General features: G+C 42.4%; 1 protein-coding gene across 5 annotated transcripts in view; it reads right to left on the bottom strand.

Annotated features, from left to right (window-relative positions):
• DAAM1 (dishevelled associated activator of morphogenesis 1) overlaps positions 1 to 19,088 on the bottom strand; it is a 191,639-nt gene that overhangs the window by 72,832 nt on the left and 99,719 nt on the right. For all 5 annotated transcript variants that reach the window (XR_009496029.1, XM_059890352.1, XM_005211965.5 and 2 more), the window contains 1 exon segment: positions 11,003 to 11,092. Coding sequence is in view for 4 of the 5 variants with exons in the window: in XM_059890352.1 (XP_059746335.1) it covers positions 11,003 to 11,092 (90 nt within the window). In the remaining variant the exon portion in view is untranslated.

Below are 19,088 nucleotides of genomic sequence, written 5' to 3'. Positions count from 1 at the left end.
TTTTAGGTACTTGTAACATTTTGTACTTTGGTCCTGCTTTATGGCTATTTGAGTGGAATGCTTTCATTCTCTAAACTTTGAGTTTTTCTTTTTTAAATGAAATGTTTACTTTCTACTCCAGGAATTTGTACTTTAATTTGATTTGCTAAGCTCTAGGAGAGAAAACTGAAGAACTTTAATGACAGTATCTTGTACCCAAAACATTCAAACTTATGTAAAGTGATTGATCAGGGCATACAGACACTAGTTCCACCCCCTCCAGCAATACCAAGCCCTTGGATGGTTGATGACTAATTTGCTGCAGGTAGAAACTATTACAAGCACCTTAGAGAGCAATTAAGGTGAAAATGTTCAAATCAAACAACACAGTAATTACATGTCTAGGTGCCTACCCTAGGGAAATTTTTGAACATATACATAAGGATAGTTGCTGCCATTTTCTTTTTAAATAATGAAAACTTGGAAACAAATATTATTCAAAGAGGGATAAAAATAATTAAGCTGCAGCATGTTCATATAATGAAACATTATATGGCAGTTAAAATGAAGACATACCATATATTGTTAATGGATATATACATTCAGAGAAAGAAATATATATATGGGCAAAGGAAAACATATCACCTTCAGAATAGAGGTCACCTTTGGGTTTCAACAATGTTTACCATGTTTTCTTTCTTTCTTAAAAATCCATGGTATTAAAAAATGTTAGCATTTGTTAAATGCAGGTATTTATTATATTATACATGTTTTTGCATATAAAAACATTTCACACACACACAAGAATAATCAACCAGGATAAACTAGTTTATCACACGACTGAGGAGAAAGTTATTAGAAGTTTGCTAGTTTTCATTTTTTAGAAATTTTAGAGAATGTCAATTTATTGGAAGCCAGAAACTCCACCCTGGTAATTAAGTTTAAGACTTCTAACAGTAACAGCCATTGTGGAAAACAGCATGGAGGCTTCTCAAAACACTAAAAATAGAACTACCATATCAGCCAGCAACTCCATTCTTGGGGATATATCCAAAAGAACCAAGCACACTAATTCGAAAAGATACATGCACCTCAATGCTCATGGCAACATTATTTATAATTTCTAAGATATGGAAACAACCCAAGTGTCCATCAACAGATGAACAGATAAAGAAGATGTGGTATACACACAACAGAATACTACTCATTCATAAAAAATAATGAAAATTTGCCATTTGCAACAACATGGATAGAACTTGCAGGGCATTACGCTAAAGTGAAATAAGTCAGACAGAGAAAGACAAATACTGTATGGTATCACTTACATGTGGAATCTAAAAAACACAACAAACTAGTAAATATAACAAAAAAGAAGCAAACTCACAGATACACAAAACAAACTAGTGGTTACCAGTGGGGAGAGGGAAGGGATAGGGACCAGGCTGGGAGGAGATTTAGAGGTACAAACTACTATGTATGCAATAAATTACAAGGATACACTGTATGTCCCAGGGAATACAGCCAATATTTTATAATAACTATAAATGGAGTATAACCTTTGAGAATTCTGAATCACTACATTGTACACTTGTAACTTCTGCAGTATTACACATCAACTATACTTCAATAAAAAGACTCCTAATAGTAACGGTATCTGCTACTTTGTTGAAACATTCTTTTATTATTTCCTCAACACTGACATTTTGTTTTATTACCTTAGTTTCAGAAATCATACAGCTAGAACACACATTAGATTATAACGCTGCAACTTTGAACAAATTTTGCTGCTGAGCAGAGAACTTGTAAATCCAGTTCATTTTGACCTAATAAGTTACTCATTTGTGAATATTGATTCGTTTAATGGAACCTCTTGATGTTGTGTACTACTAAGGGACTTTCTTCCATTGCAAAAATAACAGTTGCAATGTTGTCATCTAAAAATATTCTTTAATTGTTTTATGTTGAAAACTGAAGATATTTACTAACCACTTGCCTTTCCTAGGCCACAAAGAAGGAAGCTTAATTCTATTTAACAACACAGCTTGACGCACATACATGCCCACTCTCCAGAGTTTAAGTAGTGTTCACAACTGCTTGCCAGGCAAGCCCAATGATGTGAGCATCTCCACTGGTTACCCAAGGTCAGCAGGGACTGAGTGCTGCAGTGGCATGTGGGTGAAAGTAAGAAGGAAGTGGAGTGGAATTTGACTTCCTTTTCACCTCCATCATCCAAGACATAAATTAAGGATGCTCCTGAAATCAGATTCAGGGTTCTACTCAGAAGTTAAGGGACAGCCCCACTGATCAGTAAGGCAAAAAATCCCTAGAACTTCTTAATTAAATGGGGACCCTCTTTAACAATTTCTGACACTCACAATAAAGACTTTCTTGGTCTCTTCCCTTATCTTCACAATGCACCCTCCTACCTTACTATCTCCACCTTGAAATGTCCTGTGAGAGACTAAGGGAGAGGTGCTGTTCTAAGAAACCCAGGTATCATTATTTATGAATATGAATCTGAATCCCTGGCTAGCATGAGTGTGAACGAACAGAAACTCAGTCCACACCATTATTTCAATTACTGTCACCATCACTGACATTATCAGTGATAACATTAACATCGCCACACCCCAAGTTCTCTGACAACTTCAAAATCGTATTTTCTCAATTTTCACAACAATTTTATGAATTTGACCTCATTGTATAGAGAAGAGAGAAATGAGCTGTTAAGAAATATGCCCCAAGTCACACAGCTAGCTAATAAGTGGGGTACCCTGCCTTCTCAGATTACCCTTTAGATGGACTTTAACTATGCAAAGTCTTTCTTACAGTTATTACTTGGCTTCTATTTATGATGGAAAAAAGAGAGTCAGTCACACTATGCTGAAGTTTAGAACAACTGTGAGGGACAAAATTTAGGAAACCTTCAGGCAGATCCATTAATGGAAAAACTGTTGGAGCCAATCCACCCCAAGGGAGGCGGGGAGTCCTCTCACTGGTAGTACCTCTAGACTGAAAAACAGAGAACTCTACAGAACTGGAGGGCTACACCCCAACAGAAGAATCCAGAAACTGTTCACTCACTTCCCCAAGTACCAAAGAAGAAAGATAGATATGCTTTGGTTCATTCTATGGTCAAGCTTGTTCTCCACTTCTTCACTGAGCTGAGTCAATGTTAATGACAACACAAACTATGCATTCAGGACCATCTGGACACCCCAGAGCAGGAGTGGTAGCAGGCACAGCTGGAATGATAGAACTGGTAACGAGGAAAAACGGCACCCAAATGATATTATTAGATAAAGATTATAGGAAGAGGAGATAAGTAAATCCTCGTGAACCACCTGCCTTTGACAGGGATACAACTTTGGTTTAAGGGCTGCCAGAGACAGAGAATCCATGAATTTTGGACTCCAATTCTGAAAACTGGTGCTCATTTTGATAGCACTGGCTTTTGTAACAAAAAGAAAATAAAGACAGAAAATGGGGCATTGGCTATGAGATTATGCTACTTAGGGGAGAAAGGGCCATGAGAAACAGTTTCCCTTCAGCAGAAAGCTGAGGCCATCTCATCAGGACCAAAAATCACCATGCTTTCAGTCACTGCTAAAAGAGATAAATGGTATTGAAAAATTCTGGGTGATTTACAGATTCACCTTTGTTTTAATCCTCCCAAGGAAGAGTAAATAAAGGGCCCCTGAGCTAAAGAAAAAAAAAAAACAAAAACGCCAGAGTTGTCTTGACAACACAAGCACTAGTTATATTTTAAATGATATTTATTTTTCCTCCTAATTTCAAAGAGAAATATGAAGTGGCTTTGCAATGTTCAAGTTGTCTGCTGCTGCTGCTAAGTCGCTTCAGTCGTGTCCGACTCTGCACGACCCCATAGACAACAGCCCATCAGGCTCCCCTGTCCCTGGGATTCTCCAGGCAAGAACACTGGAGTGGGCTGCCATTTCTTTCTCCAATGCAGGAAAGTGAAAAGTGAGAGTGAAGTCGCTCAGTTGTGCTGGACTGAGCCAACTGCCTACAGGTTTCAGGGAGGGCAAGCCACAAGAGACTCTTATGGGGAAGATGTGCAGGGTGGCAGTGAAGCAGCAGCCATTTTGTAGTTTATAGCCACTGTCCTTTATCAGCTGGCTCACCTCATTGGTGGGAATCAGTAGGCAGGTATACAACTGCTCCACCTTCCCCGGATCCTCCTCCAGCCTCTCCTTGGCCAGGGATGTGTGTGTGTTTGTATGTGTGCGCACGTGCATGTGGGTGTTGAACTCCATGACTAATGGCTCAGGCTTCTGCAGGACACCCAGTCCAGGGTCAGCCAGTGGGACCTGCCTCATGAGTCAGTCTGTCCCTGTGGACTCCAGCCTGTCCTTGTTCCCCTCTCTTTACACTCACCCTCCCTCCCAATTGCCTGCTCAAGGACATAAAGCTCCAGCATTAGAAGCAAAGACAGCAGCTTTACAGGAAGTGCTTAGCTAGTTTCTGTGATTACATTAAGGGTTAATCTCTTTGCATGTGATTTCCCTCAGCATGTGTTTCCCTCAGCAGCCTTGCTTTTATGACTGAAACCTGACAAACTATACTATACATGTTTTTTAAAAAGAGCAATTCTATTTTTACCATCAAAAAAACAAACAAACAAACAAACAAAAAAACCTTATCCCAAGGTAGGAGTGAGAATAATGACTATTGGTACATTTGGGAAATATTTGTATAAAGAAATAAATAAATCAAAATTAACCACCCACAATCCCACCAAACAACAGTTTCTGTCTACTTCTATAGATATAGAAAATTTCTTTTGCATATTTTTGATGGTACCAATTACAGTTTTATTTCTCTTGTTAAACCTTCATTTCATCCTGAGCAATTTCCCAGGTCTTCAAAATTTCTTTGAAAGCATGACTTTTCAGTGGCAGCAAGATACTGTTATGGTTTCATCCTATAATATAATCATCCCCCTCTAAGTTGTTGACCATCACTGGCTTTCAGAGACAACACTGCAAAGAACACCCCAGACATAGTTCTTGGTGTATCTTTCATCACTACCATGAGATCAACTCCTGGAAGATGCATGTTCCAGGCTCTGGATACATATTATCAAATTATTTTGGCCACCATCTTTAGATCTATCAGCATCTCATACTTAGGTCAATGTTCAAAACATTTATTAACAGTATAACCTGGGTATCAGTGAATTGGAACTAATAATACAAGTGGGAACAGAGTCCTGCTGTCCCCTACCTGTCTTGCCAGGAGTTAGCCCTCGAGTCCCTGAATCATGAAGGAAGACTGATTGGCCCTTTCGGGGAAGGTCAGATTGTCAGGAGAGTTTTTATTGGGAGGGCTTGAGGCAGCTGCTCTTTACCAACTAGAACTGGCCATATTGTGACAGACACCACAGTTTCACTGCTATGGACACTGCGTGAATAGCCTGAGTTGGTGTTTTCACCTGACCTCTCTGGGTTGAATAAACCTCAGTTACTTCAATCTTCCCCTCAGTGTCTTCATTTTTCTAAAGATTAAGCCTCTCCATTGATTTCCTAACAAGCTCTAGAAACTGTGTTTAGTAAAGATCAGATTACCCAACAGTCTAAACTTGACCTTTTAGGCACTGGCAGAATGGACAAAGAACAAAGTACAAGTGAAGAGGGAAACTGTACAGTGTGTGTGAACATAGCTCAGCTGTTGGAAAAGGAGCCCATTCCAGATGACGGGATGAAAGCATGACATCAGCTCCCTTGCTGGCATAGCCCTGGAAGTGGTCACGGTGATGAAGGACCTGTGTCTCCATCACACACGAACACCCAAGGCTTGGAGGCTCCTTCCTCTGTGCCCTAGAGTCTGCTTACCTTAGAATGGAGCTTACGGAAAGACCTGGCAGTTATTTGATTTCATCTGCTTCTACCTGGACCATCCACTCCAGCAAGGAAATCTGACTTGTTTAATCACCTTCAGCATCTAGCCTATATTCTGCCCCAGATACTCAGTACACATCAGGGTGATACACAAACCAACTAGCCCTTTGCCAACTGCACTGTTTCATTGGCTGAAACACCAGATCTGCAAAGCTTGTTGCTTCTTCACTGCTTCAGTCTGAGATTAAACACGCATCCTCACCTCCCACAGCCCGGGAATATGTAAACAAGGCAGGGAGTTTCAGAACCTAGTGATACCCACTCTCCTCCAGTTACTGTGCTTCCCTCAAGTATTCTCAGAGAAGCAGAGTCAGGAAAGACAGGCCAGTCTTATTTCTGATCATTTTTAAGTCTGCCACATTCTGTAACCTCTTAGCACTTAGGAGCACAAAGCCCAGCTGGAATCCATTATCAGGGTGAAAACTCAATGGTAGGAGACCAAACCAGGTATTTCTAAAGAAGTCCAGAAACAGTTACAGATACCTAGTTTTCCCTCTCTCCCAAATCTCCGACATCTAGCAAAGTGGGCACCTGAAAACCTAAGGCTCATTCTACTGAATATTCAAATAATTACAGTAAAGAAGGACCATGTTAGTCGCTCAGTTGTGTCCAACTTTGGGACCCCATGGACTGTAGCCCGTCAGGCTCCTCTGTCCATGGGATTCTCCAGGCAAGAATACTGGAGTGGGTTACCATTTCCTTCTCCAGAGAAGAGGAGACCTAACTTATCCCTCTTTGCTTTCCGTCAGGAGACTGGGAACAACCAGGCCATTAACATATCAACATTCCACTTCCTTGCTGTACAGCTGATTTGTTTGACAGTCCTGTAGAATACTGATGGTTCCTTTGTCTTTAATTCCACTACTAGCATATGTTCCCTTAAATCCCTGTTTTCCACTTCCTCCTTGTGCTCTGAATGCATCTGAAAGATCCTTATGACCATTCACAATGCATTGCTTTTTTTGTGTATGTGGTAAAGGAGAATTCCTTCTTGTGGAGCAGACTGGGGAAGTGATCCAATAAGGATATGCAAACCAAATAAAGGAAGTGAATGAAAGGTACCAGGAGAATTCTCAGCCACTTTTCCTTGATGTCTTCTGAACATGCCTAGCACCAGATCAGCACTTCCCACAAAGCTGAAAGGCTCAACTGCAGCCAAGTTAGACAAAGTTCTTGAGTGATTTAATTAAACTAGAGTCAAACAAACTCAGCAACACAACAAAAACTCACCTTCTCCAAAGCAGACCTCAAAAGATACAGAAATGTAATATGGAGAATCCAGAGCCATTTACTTAAGCCTTGGCTTAGGGATCAGAAATGCATGGAGGAAACATTAGGTGCAGTCATCAAATTCTGATCTTAGCCTCAAATATCTGATGTTACTACAGCTCACAGCTTCTAATTCCATCCACTGACTTTGTGACTCTGAAGCTCATGGAGAGGGAAAAAGCATTTTCTGGACACTGTGAAGGACTGGTTAAGTGACACAACTACTGCAGCTGCTCCTGTGAAGAAGTGTGACTAAAGATTTCTGCCTGGGCTGGTAAGACTGCTGTTGCCATAATACAGTGTGTATACCATCTTAGTTTCTCCTCTCTGAAGACCTACTCCTTACTTTTCCCAGGGTTTAAAAATCATGTTAACAATAAGCAAATACAGCATGGCCAGATGCCTTTCGTGGTCAGATGGTTCATTGTTTAAAAAGCTTCAGTTTAAAATCCAAAAGATTGTTAACAGATGCAGTTTCTGGACGAAGACTGGGAAAAACCTCATTTAAACAAAAGAGCATGTTGTGATTGGAACTAAAAAGGGAATTACCTTTAAAGATAAGAACCACAAACATTTCCTATTTGAAAATACCCCCAGCTCCACCAACAGAGCCTTTCCTTGGACCTTTCGTAAAAGTTAAAAAAATTTGACAGTGGACTGCTGCATACGACAAACCACGGCTGACCAAACCACTCTAGTCATTTTTACAGATTTGTTTGGACTTTCAACAAGGCCGCAACATCCATCTCTTGCTCTCCCCCCGGATTACTTAATTAGGCAAAATTCCAATTAATTTCTTTCCAATTCTTTTAGCCCCAGGAACACTTTTGCAGCTTTCATTTTGGCTCTGGAAATGGGTTTTCAACCAGAGGACTCGGATAAAGCTGTTTGAGAAATGAACACAGAGCTTGATAAGCAGATAGCCACTGCTGGGACTCAAGTCTCTATTGGATGGAAAAGAGCCACTTGGCCGAGGAAGGCCAGGCCCCATCTTCAGTTCCCAGTGCCGTCTGTCTCCACAACTGCTGTGCACTTTTATGCAGAAAGCTTGCTTTTCCCCAGCTCTGTTTCTGTTGGCGCTCATGGACCCTTACTCTATGGCTTCACTATGTGTGAGAACATCTATGATGCTCTGAGTTCTAATCTTGAAAGATGGAAAGTCTGAAGGGGCCATGAGGGTGTAGCTTTCCCTTGGCCTGAGAAATGGATGTGGTCAGGCTTGCTGGTGACAAGTCTGATTTGAAAAGGCTATACCCAAGAGATGGTCCAAGGAAAACAGTCTGTTCTTGGTGGTAAGGATGGCCACCGTGGGCTCCTTTCTGAGAATGGGCAACCCATTTTGAAGGAGGCAAGGTTCTCTGAAGAGGGCCAAGCATCGGGCCCTTTTCTTGCAAAGGGTTTTGTGTTCTCTTATTGTGTTATTTCTCTATTTATTACAGGGTCCCAAAAGGTTAGTTGTAGACCCAAAGCACAGCATAGTTTTAACAGTCTGAGAAGCTCTAATCAATAAAATCCTCAGTCAAGCCATTTTAAAGTGAGGCAGATCTATAAACTCCCGGGATTCCCCAAAGAGTTAAGATGGCTTTTCCACTCAGTCACACTATTGCTAAGTCATAAAGGGAATCCAAGCTGCTGGAATGAGGCTAACCGGAAAACTGCTTTCCCAAAGATCTGCACAATTGGACCAGGTACTCGCAGGGATAACCCATCCGTCAGGAAATGGGATTCCGAGGCCAGTGGCCACATCTACATCCACTCGCCTACAAAAAGCCAACCCCACCACGCACATAGGAGACAAGGTCTGAAAGAGGATTTGATAGGCCAGGAAATTGAAAAATGAGCAGCAGCTGTGAGGCCGAGGTCGTTTCTATCCTCCAGGGCTTGCCGTTTCTAATCTAAGGGGCAGTAGTTTCCATGATTAACTTTCAATTGCCGTCAAGGGTGTAATAAAATCTGGGAAAGAAGAAAACTTTCCCTTCGGTAAGCTGCTCCCATTCTCCTGCCCCTTCCTCTCCTCTAATGCATATTCTCAATCCCACTTCACGTTGTTTCCTAATTTTGAGAAAAAAATCTGCGCTCGTTTGAGCCAAAATAGACAATGTCCTCTGTGTACTCAGGCACTTAAGGATTTTTCTTTCTCAGTTGTAGGGGCCAGGTTTTGAAGGCAGCTGCCTGAAAAGTTCTCTTGTTTTCAAGACCATTCAACATTATTACTATCAGAACCCAGCACATTTTAATTTTCATTAAAAATTTTTTCCATTTAAAATCTCTTTCCTGAGCGATGACCCATCAGTTTGACAGAAGAGAGGTCTTCCCATTGGTAAGATGTTCACGGAGAGAAAGAAGAGGACACATTCATTCACAAACACATCTTACTGGTTACCACTGCATTAGGAACCCTTAATGCTTGACATGATCTAAGTGGCTCAGAAGTTATCTTCAGAGGCTACAGTTGGACACATCTCTCAGCAAAGACCCCTGGAACAAAATCCCACATGTAGTTTTATCAATTACAATAGCTCACATGGAAAATCAAATGTGCTTTAGTTTGTTTGAGAGGTAGGTATAAACCCAACAACTCAGTGGTTCATTCATCATACCTTCACTTCCAGGTATCAGATGCTGGTGTTACAAGGGTTATAAAGCCTGGCACGAGGGGAATACAGGAAGGTTCACTGCTGGAGAGACGCTCCCAGGAGGGGGCATGCCAATTACAAAGGCAGCGTGGTGCGGGGGTCGGAACCATGGGGGCAAACGGAGGTCCTCAAATGCATCCTAATCCACTAAGGAAAGGTTTCCCTGGCTCATACTGTGTCTTCTCAAGATACTGGATTGTTATAGCTTGTTCCAGTTTCTTTGCTTCCAGAGGTGAGTAATCCAGCACCCACTCTGGTTGGAGAGGTATCGTTTCCCTTAGGAACCAGCCCTGCCCTTTCTGCTTCCCTGTCCTGATGTAAGTCTCCCCCAGAACAGATAGGAAAGCGGCAAAAGCTGGCCATGAACACAAGTGGTTCCAAAAATGGGTGAGAGAACAGTTGCAGAATGTGCCACCGTGTTTGAAAGATGGCAGGGTGAGCTTTATTGTGGGAGATACAGTCCACGGGTGGTGCCTAGTGCCACGGAGGCTAGGGAAGAGAGTTAAGTACTTTCTCTACCCCATGAATTCCTTTCTCTCCTCCTCCAAAGGTACCAGAATCCCCGGCTTTTACATGCGGATGACCACCCAGAATAAGACAGCATTCCTGGCAGGGGGGTGTGGCCATGTAGCTAACAGTGGGATGTGAAGGAACTCAGGTCTGGGACTCCCGATGTGGCCCTAAGAGCGGGGGTGGGGAGCTGCGCCTTCCCCATTTCCTCCAGCCCCAGTTTGGAACCTGAAATGGATGGACAGCCACTTCACACCACGAGGACAAGGCCACGTCTTAGAGATGGCCAAATGGAAAGTTGTTTGAAGGTAGTCCCAGAGAGCGGGGAAAACTGCAGCTGTGAAACCACAATGCTGGTCCTCACCTGCCTACATACAAACTTTCATGTAAAGGGCAAGTTTTGGAAAAACACGTCAACCTTCTGTAAGCTGATGTTATTTAGGGGTCTCATACACAAGGTTATGAATAATGGTGTGAGGTGAGGGGGTTACAATGAAGTGTTGATAAAATCAACATCCGAGGAGCCGGTCCTTTACCACATATAGTGCTAAGGCCACAACTGGGCACATTCAATCTGGTTTTTACATTATAAAGAACTGCCTGAAGTCTGGTGGTGAAATGGGAGCGCAAAGGGCATCAAAACAATAATAATTTTCCAGTTAACCATAATCATCATGAATATCTTACCTTTTTCTTGCTACAGTATATCTGCCATTTTTTCTCTGCTGGAAGTGCAAACATGGCTTCCCTGTGTTTGTCTGTGAGGTCAAGTTCATCCTGAGAAGACAAATAATAATAATTAGTTTACAAATTAACCGTTATTCCTATAAGGGAAGTTTTATCAGCATCACCAGAGTGAGAAAACAAAGCCAACACATATTCAAATGAACTTAGGAAAGACCAAGAAGCTGCTAAGTGCCAGTGTCTGTTACCAGCATTAAGAAAGCAGGTCCCTGGCCTTGGGCTGGGCACCCAGTGCAGCCCTACACTTACCGAAGGGTGGGGAAAGCTGGCTGGGCACGGACAGAGTTGTCCTGGGCCAATGTGTACTGCTACAGAGGGTCCATTGAACATTAAAGGTCTTTAAAGCTCCAGAGTTTGGAAGGATTTACTAATTTTTACAGATGAAGGACTGGTAAGGATGGCCCTACAAACACTGACAACTGGGATGGGCCCTGAGGGACATGATGAGACGAGCGGAAGAAGAAAACCACGGGTTGGGATGTGGTAATGAATTAGAGTATCTAGGGGACACTGACCAGCTTAGCTGAAGCACTGGTTTATGCAAAGAACCATCAGATAAAAGCTTTGGGAGGTAAGGAGTGACTCTGTGGACAATCTTCAAGGCCAGATTAAGGAGTTTATTTTCTTGACCAAGAAGAGCCAGTGAAGGTTCTGAGAAAGGGAGTGACATCTGTATCACCAATATTTATTCAGTACTTCAAATGTCAAGCACTGTGCAGTCATTTTCTCGTTTAGCTCTCATAATAACCCTGAGTTCCACTCATGATCACACCCACCTTGTATTAATAATACTTGTTGTAATACAGCTGGGGGAAGTTTTGGCAGAAGGTTGGGTAAGCAACCTGCTCAAAGACCATATATGCCTGGTAAATGATGGGGCTTAGAGTTTAAGCCTAGAGCTGTCTGACTCCTGAGCCCAGACTCTCAGTCTCTCAGATCAGTGTCTGGAAACATTAATTTTATAGTGGTGTGCAGCTTAGATTGAACACTGAGGGAAGGCAATTTATGAACATCTATAACTAATGAACAACAATGAGATAATGACTATAAAGTGCATAGGGAACAGTTCTTGGCATTTAATAACTCATTCCATGGTCAACATTATTATTGGTATTGAGCACCTGGTACAATTTTATTCCTATAGGGAAGTTGAATCTAGTTAAGAGCGGGAGATTGATGGGTGTGAGACATATTAAATTACTATAAATTAAGGCACAATAATAAGGTTCAGCTAACTGAGGCATATAATGCAGCTCTACCACTCGTGGGGCTCCCATCTTACAGTTCTGCCTCTGCTGGATCATCAAGTGCTATCATTACTTCCTTGAGAAAAAGCTCACATTTTCCCTTTGTTTTGTTTCCAGTGAAGCCACCCAAACTTATGCCCTAATCACCTCTGCCTTGGCTCTGGCACCAGCCTCCCCCAGTTCCTTCTCACCCTTCCGATCCTTGCTACATCATGACCACTGATGCGTTAGCCAGTGGTCCTCAGACTTGAGTGAGCAATGGAATCACCTGGAAGGTTCCTTACATCACTGATTGCCCAGTGTTGAGGACTGAGAAAGTGGGAGGAAGTACAAAATGTCATTAGTTCCACACTGCCTGCAAAATTAATTATACATCCCTCAGCCAGTCTTTTGAAGTCTTCCATTTATAACCCCAACTTAATTGCCAGGCTTATTTCTCGTTATCCCTTTTGCCCTGATCTTGTTAACCCCTGCACCTCCAGGGCCTAGACACACAAGGTCTGATACATGCCGGCTGCCTGGGAAAATTCTCATTAAGCCTCTGTTTCCCCATCTCCAGGATGGGCCTGTCATTTCAGGGCTCTGTGAGGATTTGCAACATCAACTCAGGTAGTAACGCCTGGCATAGGGAGGGGCAAATGTACTGTGGTTAGTTCTCTCATCTTTAAAAAAGATGCTATTTTCTTTTAGGAGCAAGGTAAGTGGTTAAGTCACTAAAACACACACTCAGACACTAACCACTAGAAACTAGTTAAGAATTTCAACAATGTAAAACCAAGGAAGGAATAAAAAATATTTACAGAAAATTCCATTATAAGGGAACATGTTAAAAATGTTAAAATTTTGTTATGCAACTGTTATATACACATGTGAAATAATTATTTTTTCCCCTTTCTTCCTTTTTTAATTTCCTGTAAGTTATACCTATTCTCATCTACTGATGAATAGGGGGATATGGCGACATAAAGCACTTCCCAACAATTAGGGTTTTCTTGGGGTGGGATTGTGGATTCAGGTCAGTTATTCAAATAGCCCAATAATATGGTGCTTAGTTTGGGGAAAAGGGTTGTAATTTGTGAGAGAAAAGTGAAAGTGAAACTCGCTCAGTCATGTCTGACTCTTTGAGACTCCATACAATCCATGGAATTCAGTAGGCCAGAATACAAGAGTGGGTAGCCATTCCCTTCTCCAGGGGAATCTTCCCAAACCAGGGATTGAACCCAGGTCTCCCACATTGGAGGTGGATTCTTTACCAGCTGATCCACAACAGAAACTCAAGAATACTGGGGTGGGTAACCTATCCCTTTTCCAGGGGATCTGCCTGACCTAGTAATCAGATTGGGATCTCCTACATTGCAGGTGGATTCTTTACCAGCTGAGCTACATGGGAAGCCCTGATTTGTGAGAGAACAGTGCTATGAATATTGTATCCTTTACTACACTGCATTACTGTTTTTCCTATCTGAGCAGAGGTGTGAAGAAACATGTGAATCCTAAAAACCTCGAAATTCACAGCAAAAAGTATTAATATTACTATATTTTGCTGTTAGAGTTAGAAAACTTCTGCTGAGACACAAATGACCAATTTTGAATTGAGAAGACATGGTTGAATTAGAACTTCAGAGCAGATGGCTTCATGCAAGGACAGAATTTCCATAAAATAACTAAAAATTGCTATAGGCCCTCTAGGCTTCCCAGGTGACTCACCGGGTAAAGAATTTGCCTGCCAATGCAGGAGATGCAGGTTTGATCCCTGGGTCGGGTGGATCCCCTAGAGGAGGAAAGGGCAACCCACTCGGGTATTCTTGCCTGGGAAATCCCATGGACAGAGGAGCCTGGCGGGCTACAGTCCATGGGGTCACACAGAGTAAGACACAACTGAGCATGCACACACACAGGCCCTCTGGATGTAATGTAGGATTACAGTAAGACTACAGGAAGGAATACATGGATAGTGGTAATGGTAACAGCTAACAATTCGGACACGACTGAGCGACTTCACTTTCACTTTTCACTTTCGTGCATTGGAGAAGGAAATGGCAACCCACTCCAGTGTTCTTGCCTGGAGAATCCCAAGGACGGGGAAGCCTGGTGGGCTGCCGTCTACGGGGTTGCACAGAGTCGGACACGACTGAAGTGACTTAGCACAGCATAGCATAACAATTACTGAGCACTTTCTGTGTGCTTAGTAGCAATGTTTTTATGGATTAATTTAGTTTATCCTCACAATAATCCTATAAAGTGGGTAGTAGTATCCCACTTTCCAGGAAACTGAATCAGACAGATTCAATAGCCTGTTCAAGGTAACACAGCTAGTAAATGGTGGAGGAGGAACTTGAGGTTAGACTGTCTGGTTCCAGATCCCATGTCCTTAACCACTAGCCTGTTCATTCTGTTGATCATTCAACAGGTGGGGAGAACCATGACACTGACGTCAGTAGGAAAAACGCACCCTTGAGCTGCACTGGCGGCCCACTGGGCCTGCTGAGTGTCTATTTACACAAAGAGGGAGACTTTGTTGTCAGATACCCCTGAATTCCAGGTCTGGCTGTTATGGATTGCGTAAAATTCAAGCATCCACTAAATTTAGGCATTTTAGGTGCAGGGAATAGAAAGGTATCACAGAGCTCATATGCTTGAAGGGGCAGAATAGAAATCAAAGAATCACAGGATCCCAGGGACGAGCACACAGAGTTGAGCTGCCAGAGCCCATTTGCTACGGGGAGTCATGGGGCAGGGAAGGCTGTGATTGAGGTGAGACCTGAGAAATGAATAAAAATTAAATAGGTCAAAAGCATCACAGACAGTAAACAGCACCCTTGCAGGCAGGCCACTGTGAACGTTGGTCTTTATCATAAGAGCGATCAGAGGTCAATGGCAAATCTGAGCGAGGAGGGGTGACATAGATTAAATAATAATTGGGAGTGCCTAGGCACAATGCCCAGAGTGTAATGAGACCCCCACCCCTCCATTCCAAAAGTTTCTTTGCTCTGACTCACTCTGGTTTAATAATATGGCTTGAAACAAGCCTGCAAGATTGGAAGAGACTATCACACAGCCTTAGAGAGCAATCAACACCTATTCCATGTCCTACCCATTCCAGGACCATGGCCAGACATTACAAAGGACGCAAAGATGAATAACAGACCCCAATCGCATGGAATTTAGATTCCAGTTAGGAAGACAAGATGATAGAAGGCTTCAACAATTCCTCTTCTTCTCAGGATAAAGTCCAAATTCCTTAGCTGGTAGGTAGGGCCCTTCATGATACGGCCTTTGCTGACTTGCCCCACCTCACCTCCTCCTCCTCCCCCCCCAGCAGCCAACTTTCAGCACTTGGGATCACAAGTTGCCCATTTCTGAAACCTTTTTCCAAACAGCCCTTCCCACCATGTCTAAGAATGAGTCCCATTTATCTAAAGCTTTGGGGGTTTCCCTGATAGCTCAGTTGGTAAAGAATCTGCCTGCAATGCAGGAGACCCTGGCTAGATTCCTGGGTCGGAAGATCCTCTGGAGAAGGGAAAGGCTACCCTACGGTATTCTTGAGCTTCCCTTGTGGCTCAGCTGGTAAAGAATCCGCCTGCAATGCGGGAGACCTGGGTTCGATCCCTGGATTGGGAAGATCCCCTTAGAGAAGGGGAAGGTTATCCACTTCAGTATTCTGGCTTTTACAAGGTATCTAAGCTTTTACAAGGTATCTAAGCTTTTACAAGGGATCAGTTGTCCCCCAGGCAGCCTACCTGACTTACCTTGGGGGGTGGGGGTACCCCTCTCTGCTCTCCTACTAACCTTTTGGCATTAATCACATTGCCGCAGTTATCACACTTGCATTAATCACAATCACATTGGCATGTCTGACTCCCTTCCTAGACTCATCTCCAGACAGCAGGAATGAAATTTGTTCTGTTTATCTTTGCATTAGTTGCCAGGACCCAAAACAATATCTCATATATAGTTGGACTGAAGAAAAAACTAAGGTGAGGGCAGGTGGGTATCTGAAAAGGAGGGAGAGGGGTTATTATGGGACATAGCAAAGATCAATGCATTTCAATAATTCAAACCCATCCTCCCTTCTTTTTTTTTTTTTTTTTGCAGTAAGATGGTGGCACTAATGGTAAAGAACTTGCCTGCCAGTGCAGGAGACATAAGAGATTTTAGCCTGGTGGGCTACAGTCCATAGGGTTGCAAAGAGTCGGAAGCGACTTAGCACCCATGTACGCAGAGTAACAATTTTCGTGTTTTGGCAAAGGTATACATTGAAGTTTTTTGCACTTTAACCTTCAGAAACTGGTTGTACCATTCTACTCTCCCACCAGCAACATATAGCAGTTTGGGTTACTCCACATCCTCACAAACATTTGGTACTATATCTTTAAAATTTTAGTCATCCTAGGGCTTTCCATGGAGAAGGCAATGGCAACCCACACCAGTACTCTTGCCTGGAAAATCCCATGGATGGAGGAGCCTGGTGGGCTGCAGTCCATGGGATCGCTAAGAGTCAGACACGACTGAGCGACTTCACTTTCACTTTTCACTTTTATGCATTGGAGAAGGAAATGGCAACCCCCTCCAGTGTTCTTGCCTGGAGAATCCCAGGGACGGCGGAGCCTGGTGGGCTGCTGTCTATGGGGTTGCATAGAGTCGGAGACGACTGAAGTGCCTTAGCAGCAGTAGCAGCAGCAGGGCTTTCCAGGTGCTGCAAGTGGTAAAGAACCTGCTTGCAAACCCAGGAGACATAAGAGATGCAGGTTAGATTCCTGAGTCAGGAAGATCCCCTGAAGAAGGGAATGGTTACTCACTCCAGTATTCTTGCCTGGAGAATCCCATGGACAGAGGAGCCTGGTGGGCTATAGTCCTCGGGGTCACATAGAGTCAGATACCACTGAAGTGACAGCACAACTTATGTGAAGTGGTACCTCAATGCAGTTGTAATTTGCATTTTCCTGATGACACCTGATGCTGAGTATGCCTTTTGACAAGTTCACATGACATTCACACATATTCTTTTTTGATATATTTATTCAAATCTTTTGCCCACTTATGAGTTGCCTGTCTTATTGTTGCAAAACATGTCCTTTGGCAGAGGTATGTACTGCTAGTATTTTGCCTCACCTGTGCCTTTTCATTTTGTTAAGTCTATTTTGATCACTAAGTGTTTTTTATGCAATACAACTTCATAATATTTTTTCTTTTATTAAAGTTAGTGCTTTTTATTTTCTGTAAGAAATCTTTGCAAGCTGCAGATAAAACAGAACAAAACTCTATGGTTTCTTATGGAAGCTGCAACCCACTCCAGTACTCTTGCCTAGAAAATCCCGTGGACGGAGAAGCCTGGTGCAGGCTACTGTCCATGGGGTCACAAAGAGTCGGACACGACTGAACGATTTCACTTCACTTCAGCTTTAGCTTTACCTCCTATGTCTGAATCGATACTCTATTTCACAGACACTACTCCTGGGGTCGTTCTTTGGTTACAAAAGGGATGGACTGATTTGGCTACTTTCTTTTTCAGCTACCTGCACTCATTTAGATACACTGCTAGGCAAGCTGGGGAATGAAAGCACAATTGACTAAAGGAGGAAAAAGAACAGAGTATAAGCTAATTTGAAATCATCTCATACATTAGTTTCTTCAAAATTACTTCAAAGTAATATTATAAGAGATTTTTCATTTTGATAATTCAAATACTCAAAGAGGCAATCATGGAAAACAAAACAATTAGGATCACAGCATCTCATATAGTATCTCTTTACATGAATTTTTAAAGAAAAAAAAGTCAACCTATAGAAGTAGAAAGGAGATCAGTGGTTGCTTGGGGCTAGAGGCAGGAACAGAGATTAACTGCAAATGGACCCAAGAGGAGATATGGTGATGAAATTATTCTAGAGCTGGATTGTGGTAATGACTGCAAAACTATATAAATTTACTAAAATGCATTGAACTGTATACTTACAAGGGGTCAATTCTATAGCATGTAAGTTATATCTCAATAAAGTTCTTAAAAAACAAAAATCAAGCCTGGTTGATGGAGCCCCAGGAAAACAAAAAAATTTCAGAATAGAGAAAACAGCGCCGTGTGTACATAGTAAGGAAAGATCATTCTGGTTGAACAGTTAACTAAAACAAGGAATCTATTTAGAAAAGAAACATTGGGGGAAAATGTATGAAGAGGTAGGAAAGGGAAAAAGTGAACCTCTTTAAGTGGTTCAATCTGAGAAATGTTACAACTTAAATGCAGTTTCTGTTTGAAACCATGATCACTTCCATGAAATATTCTTGTCCTTCCCTTGAAAATTATGTAGGCTCCAGTAGTATGCATTCCATTTAGACCAAGAGTTGGGCAATGTTTCCCCCAATGTCCCTTAAGATTAAATTAGGTGATAGGTTAATATAACAATTTAAGTTCTGAAGAAACTTTTCAGTGTTTTTTGTTTCTCCTGAGTAGTGATCTAGAGAAGAGTACTGGCCTTCTGTGGGTTAATAGTCAAGTTTTTCACTTGTTCAATTGCTAAGTCCTATCCAACTATTTGCGACCCCACGGACTACAGCACTCCATGTAGGCTTCACCTCCTTCACTATCTCCCGGAGTTTGCTCAAACTCAAGTCCATCGAGTCAGTGATGCCATCCAACCCTCTCATCCTTTGTCGCCCCCCCACCTTTTCATTTCCTCTTCCCCTCAATCTTTTTCACTAAGATTAACAAACAAATATATTTAGCACAACCCCAAGAAACATCCCGGTTGCTTCTAGATCACCTTCTAACCTCTCACCTTACTCTCCCC

Source organism: Bos taurus, chromosome 10 (genome assembly GCF_002263795.3).
Source record: "Bos taurus isolate L1 Dominette 01449 registration number 42190680 breed Hereford chromosome 10, ARS-UCD2.0, whole genome shotgun sequence".
Lineage (NCBI taxonomy): Eukaryota > Metazoa > Chordata > Mammalia > Artiodactyla > Bovidae > Bos > Bos taurus.
The sequence above is the reverse complement of the archived record's forward strand: the minus strand, read 5'-3'. Positions and strand labels throughout refer to the sequence as shown.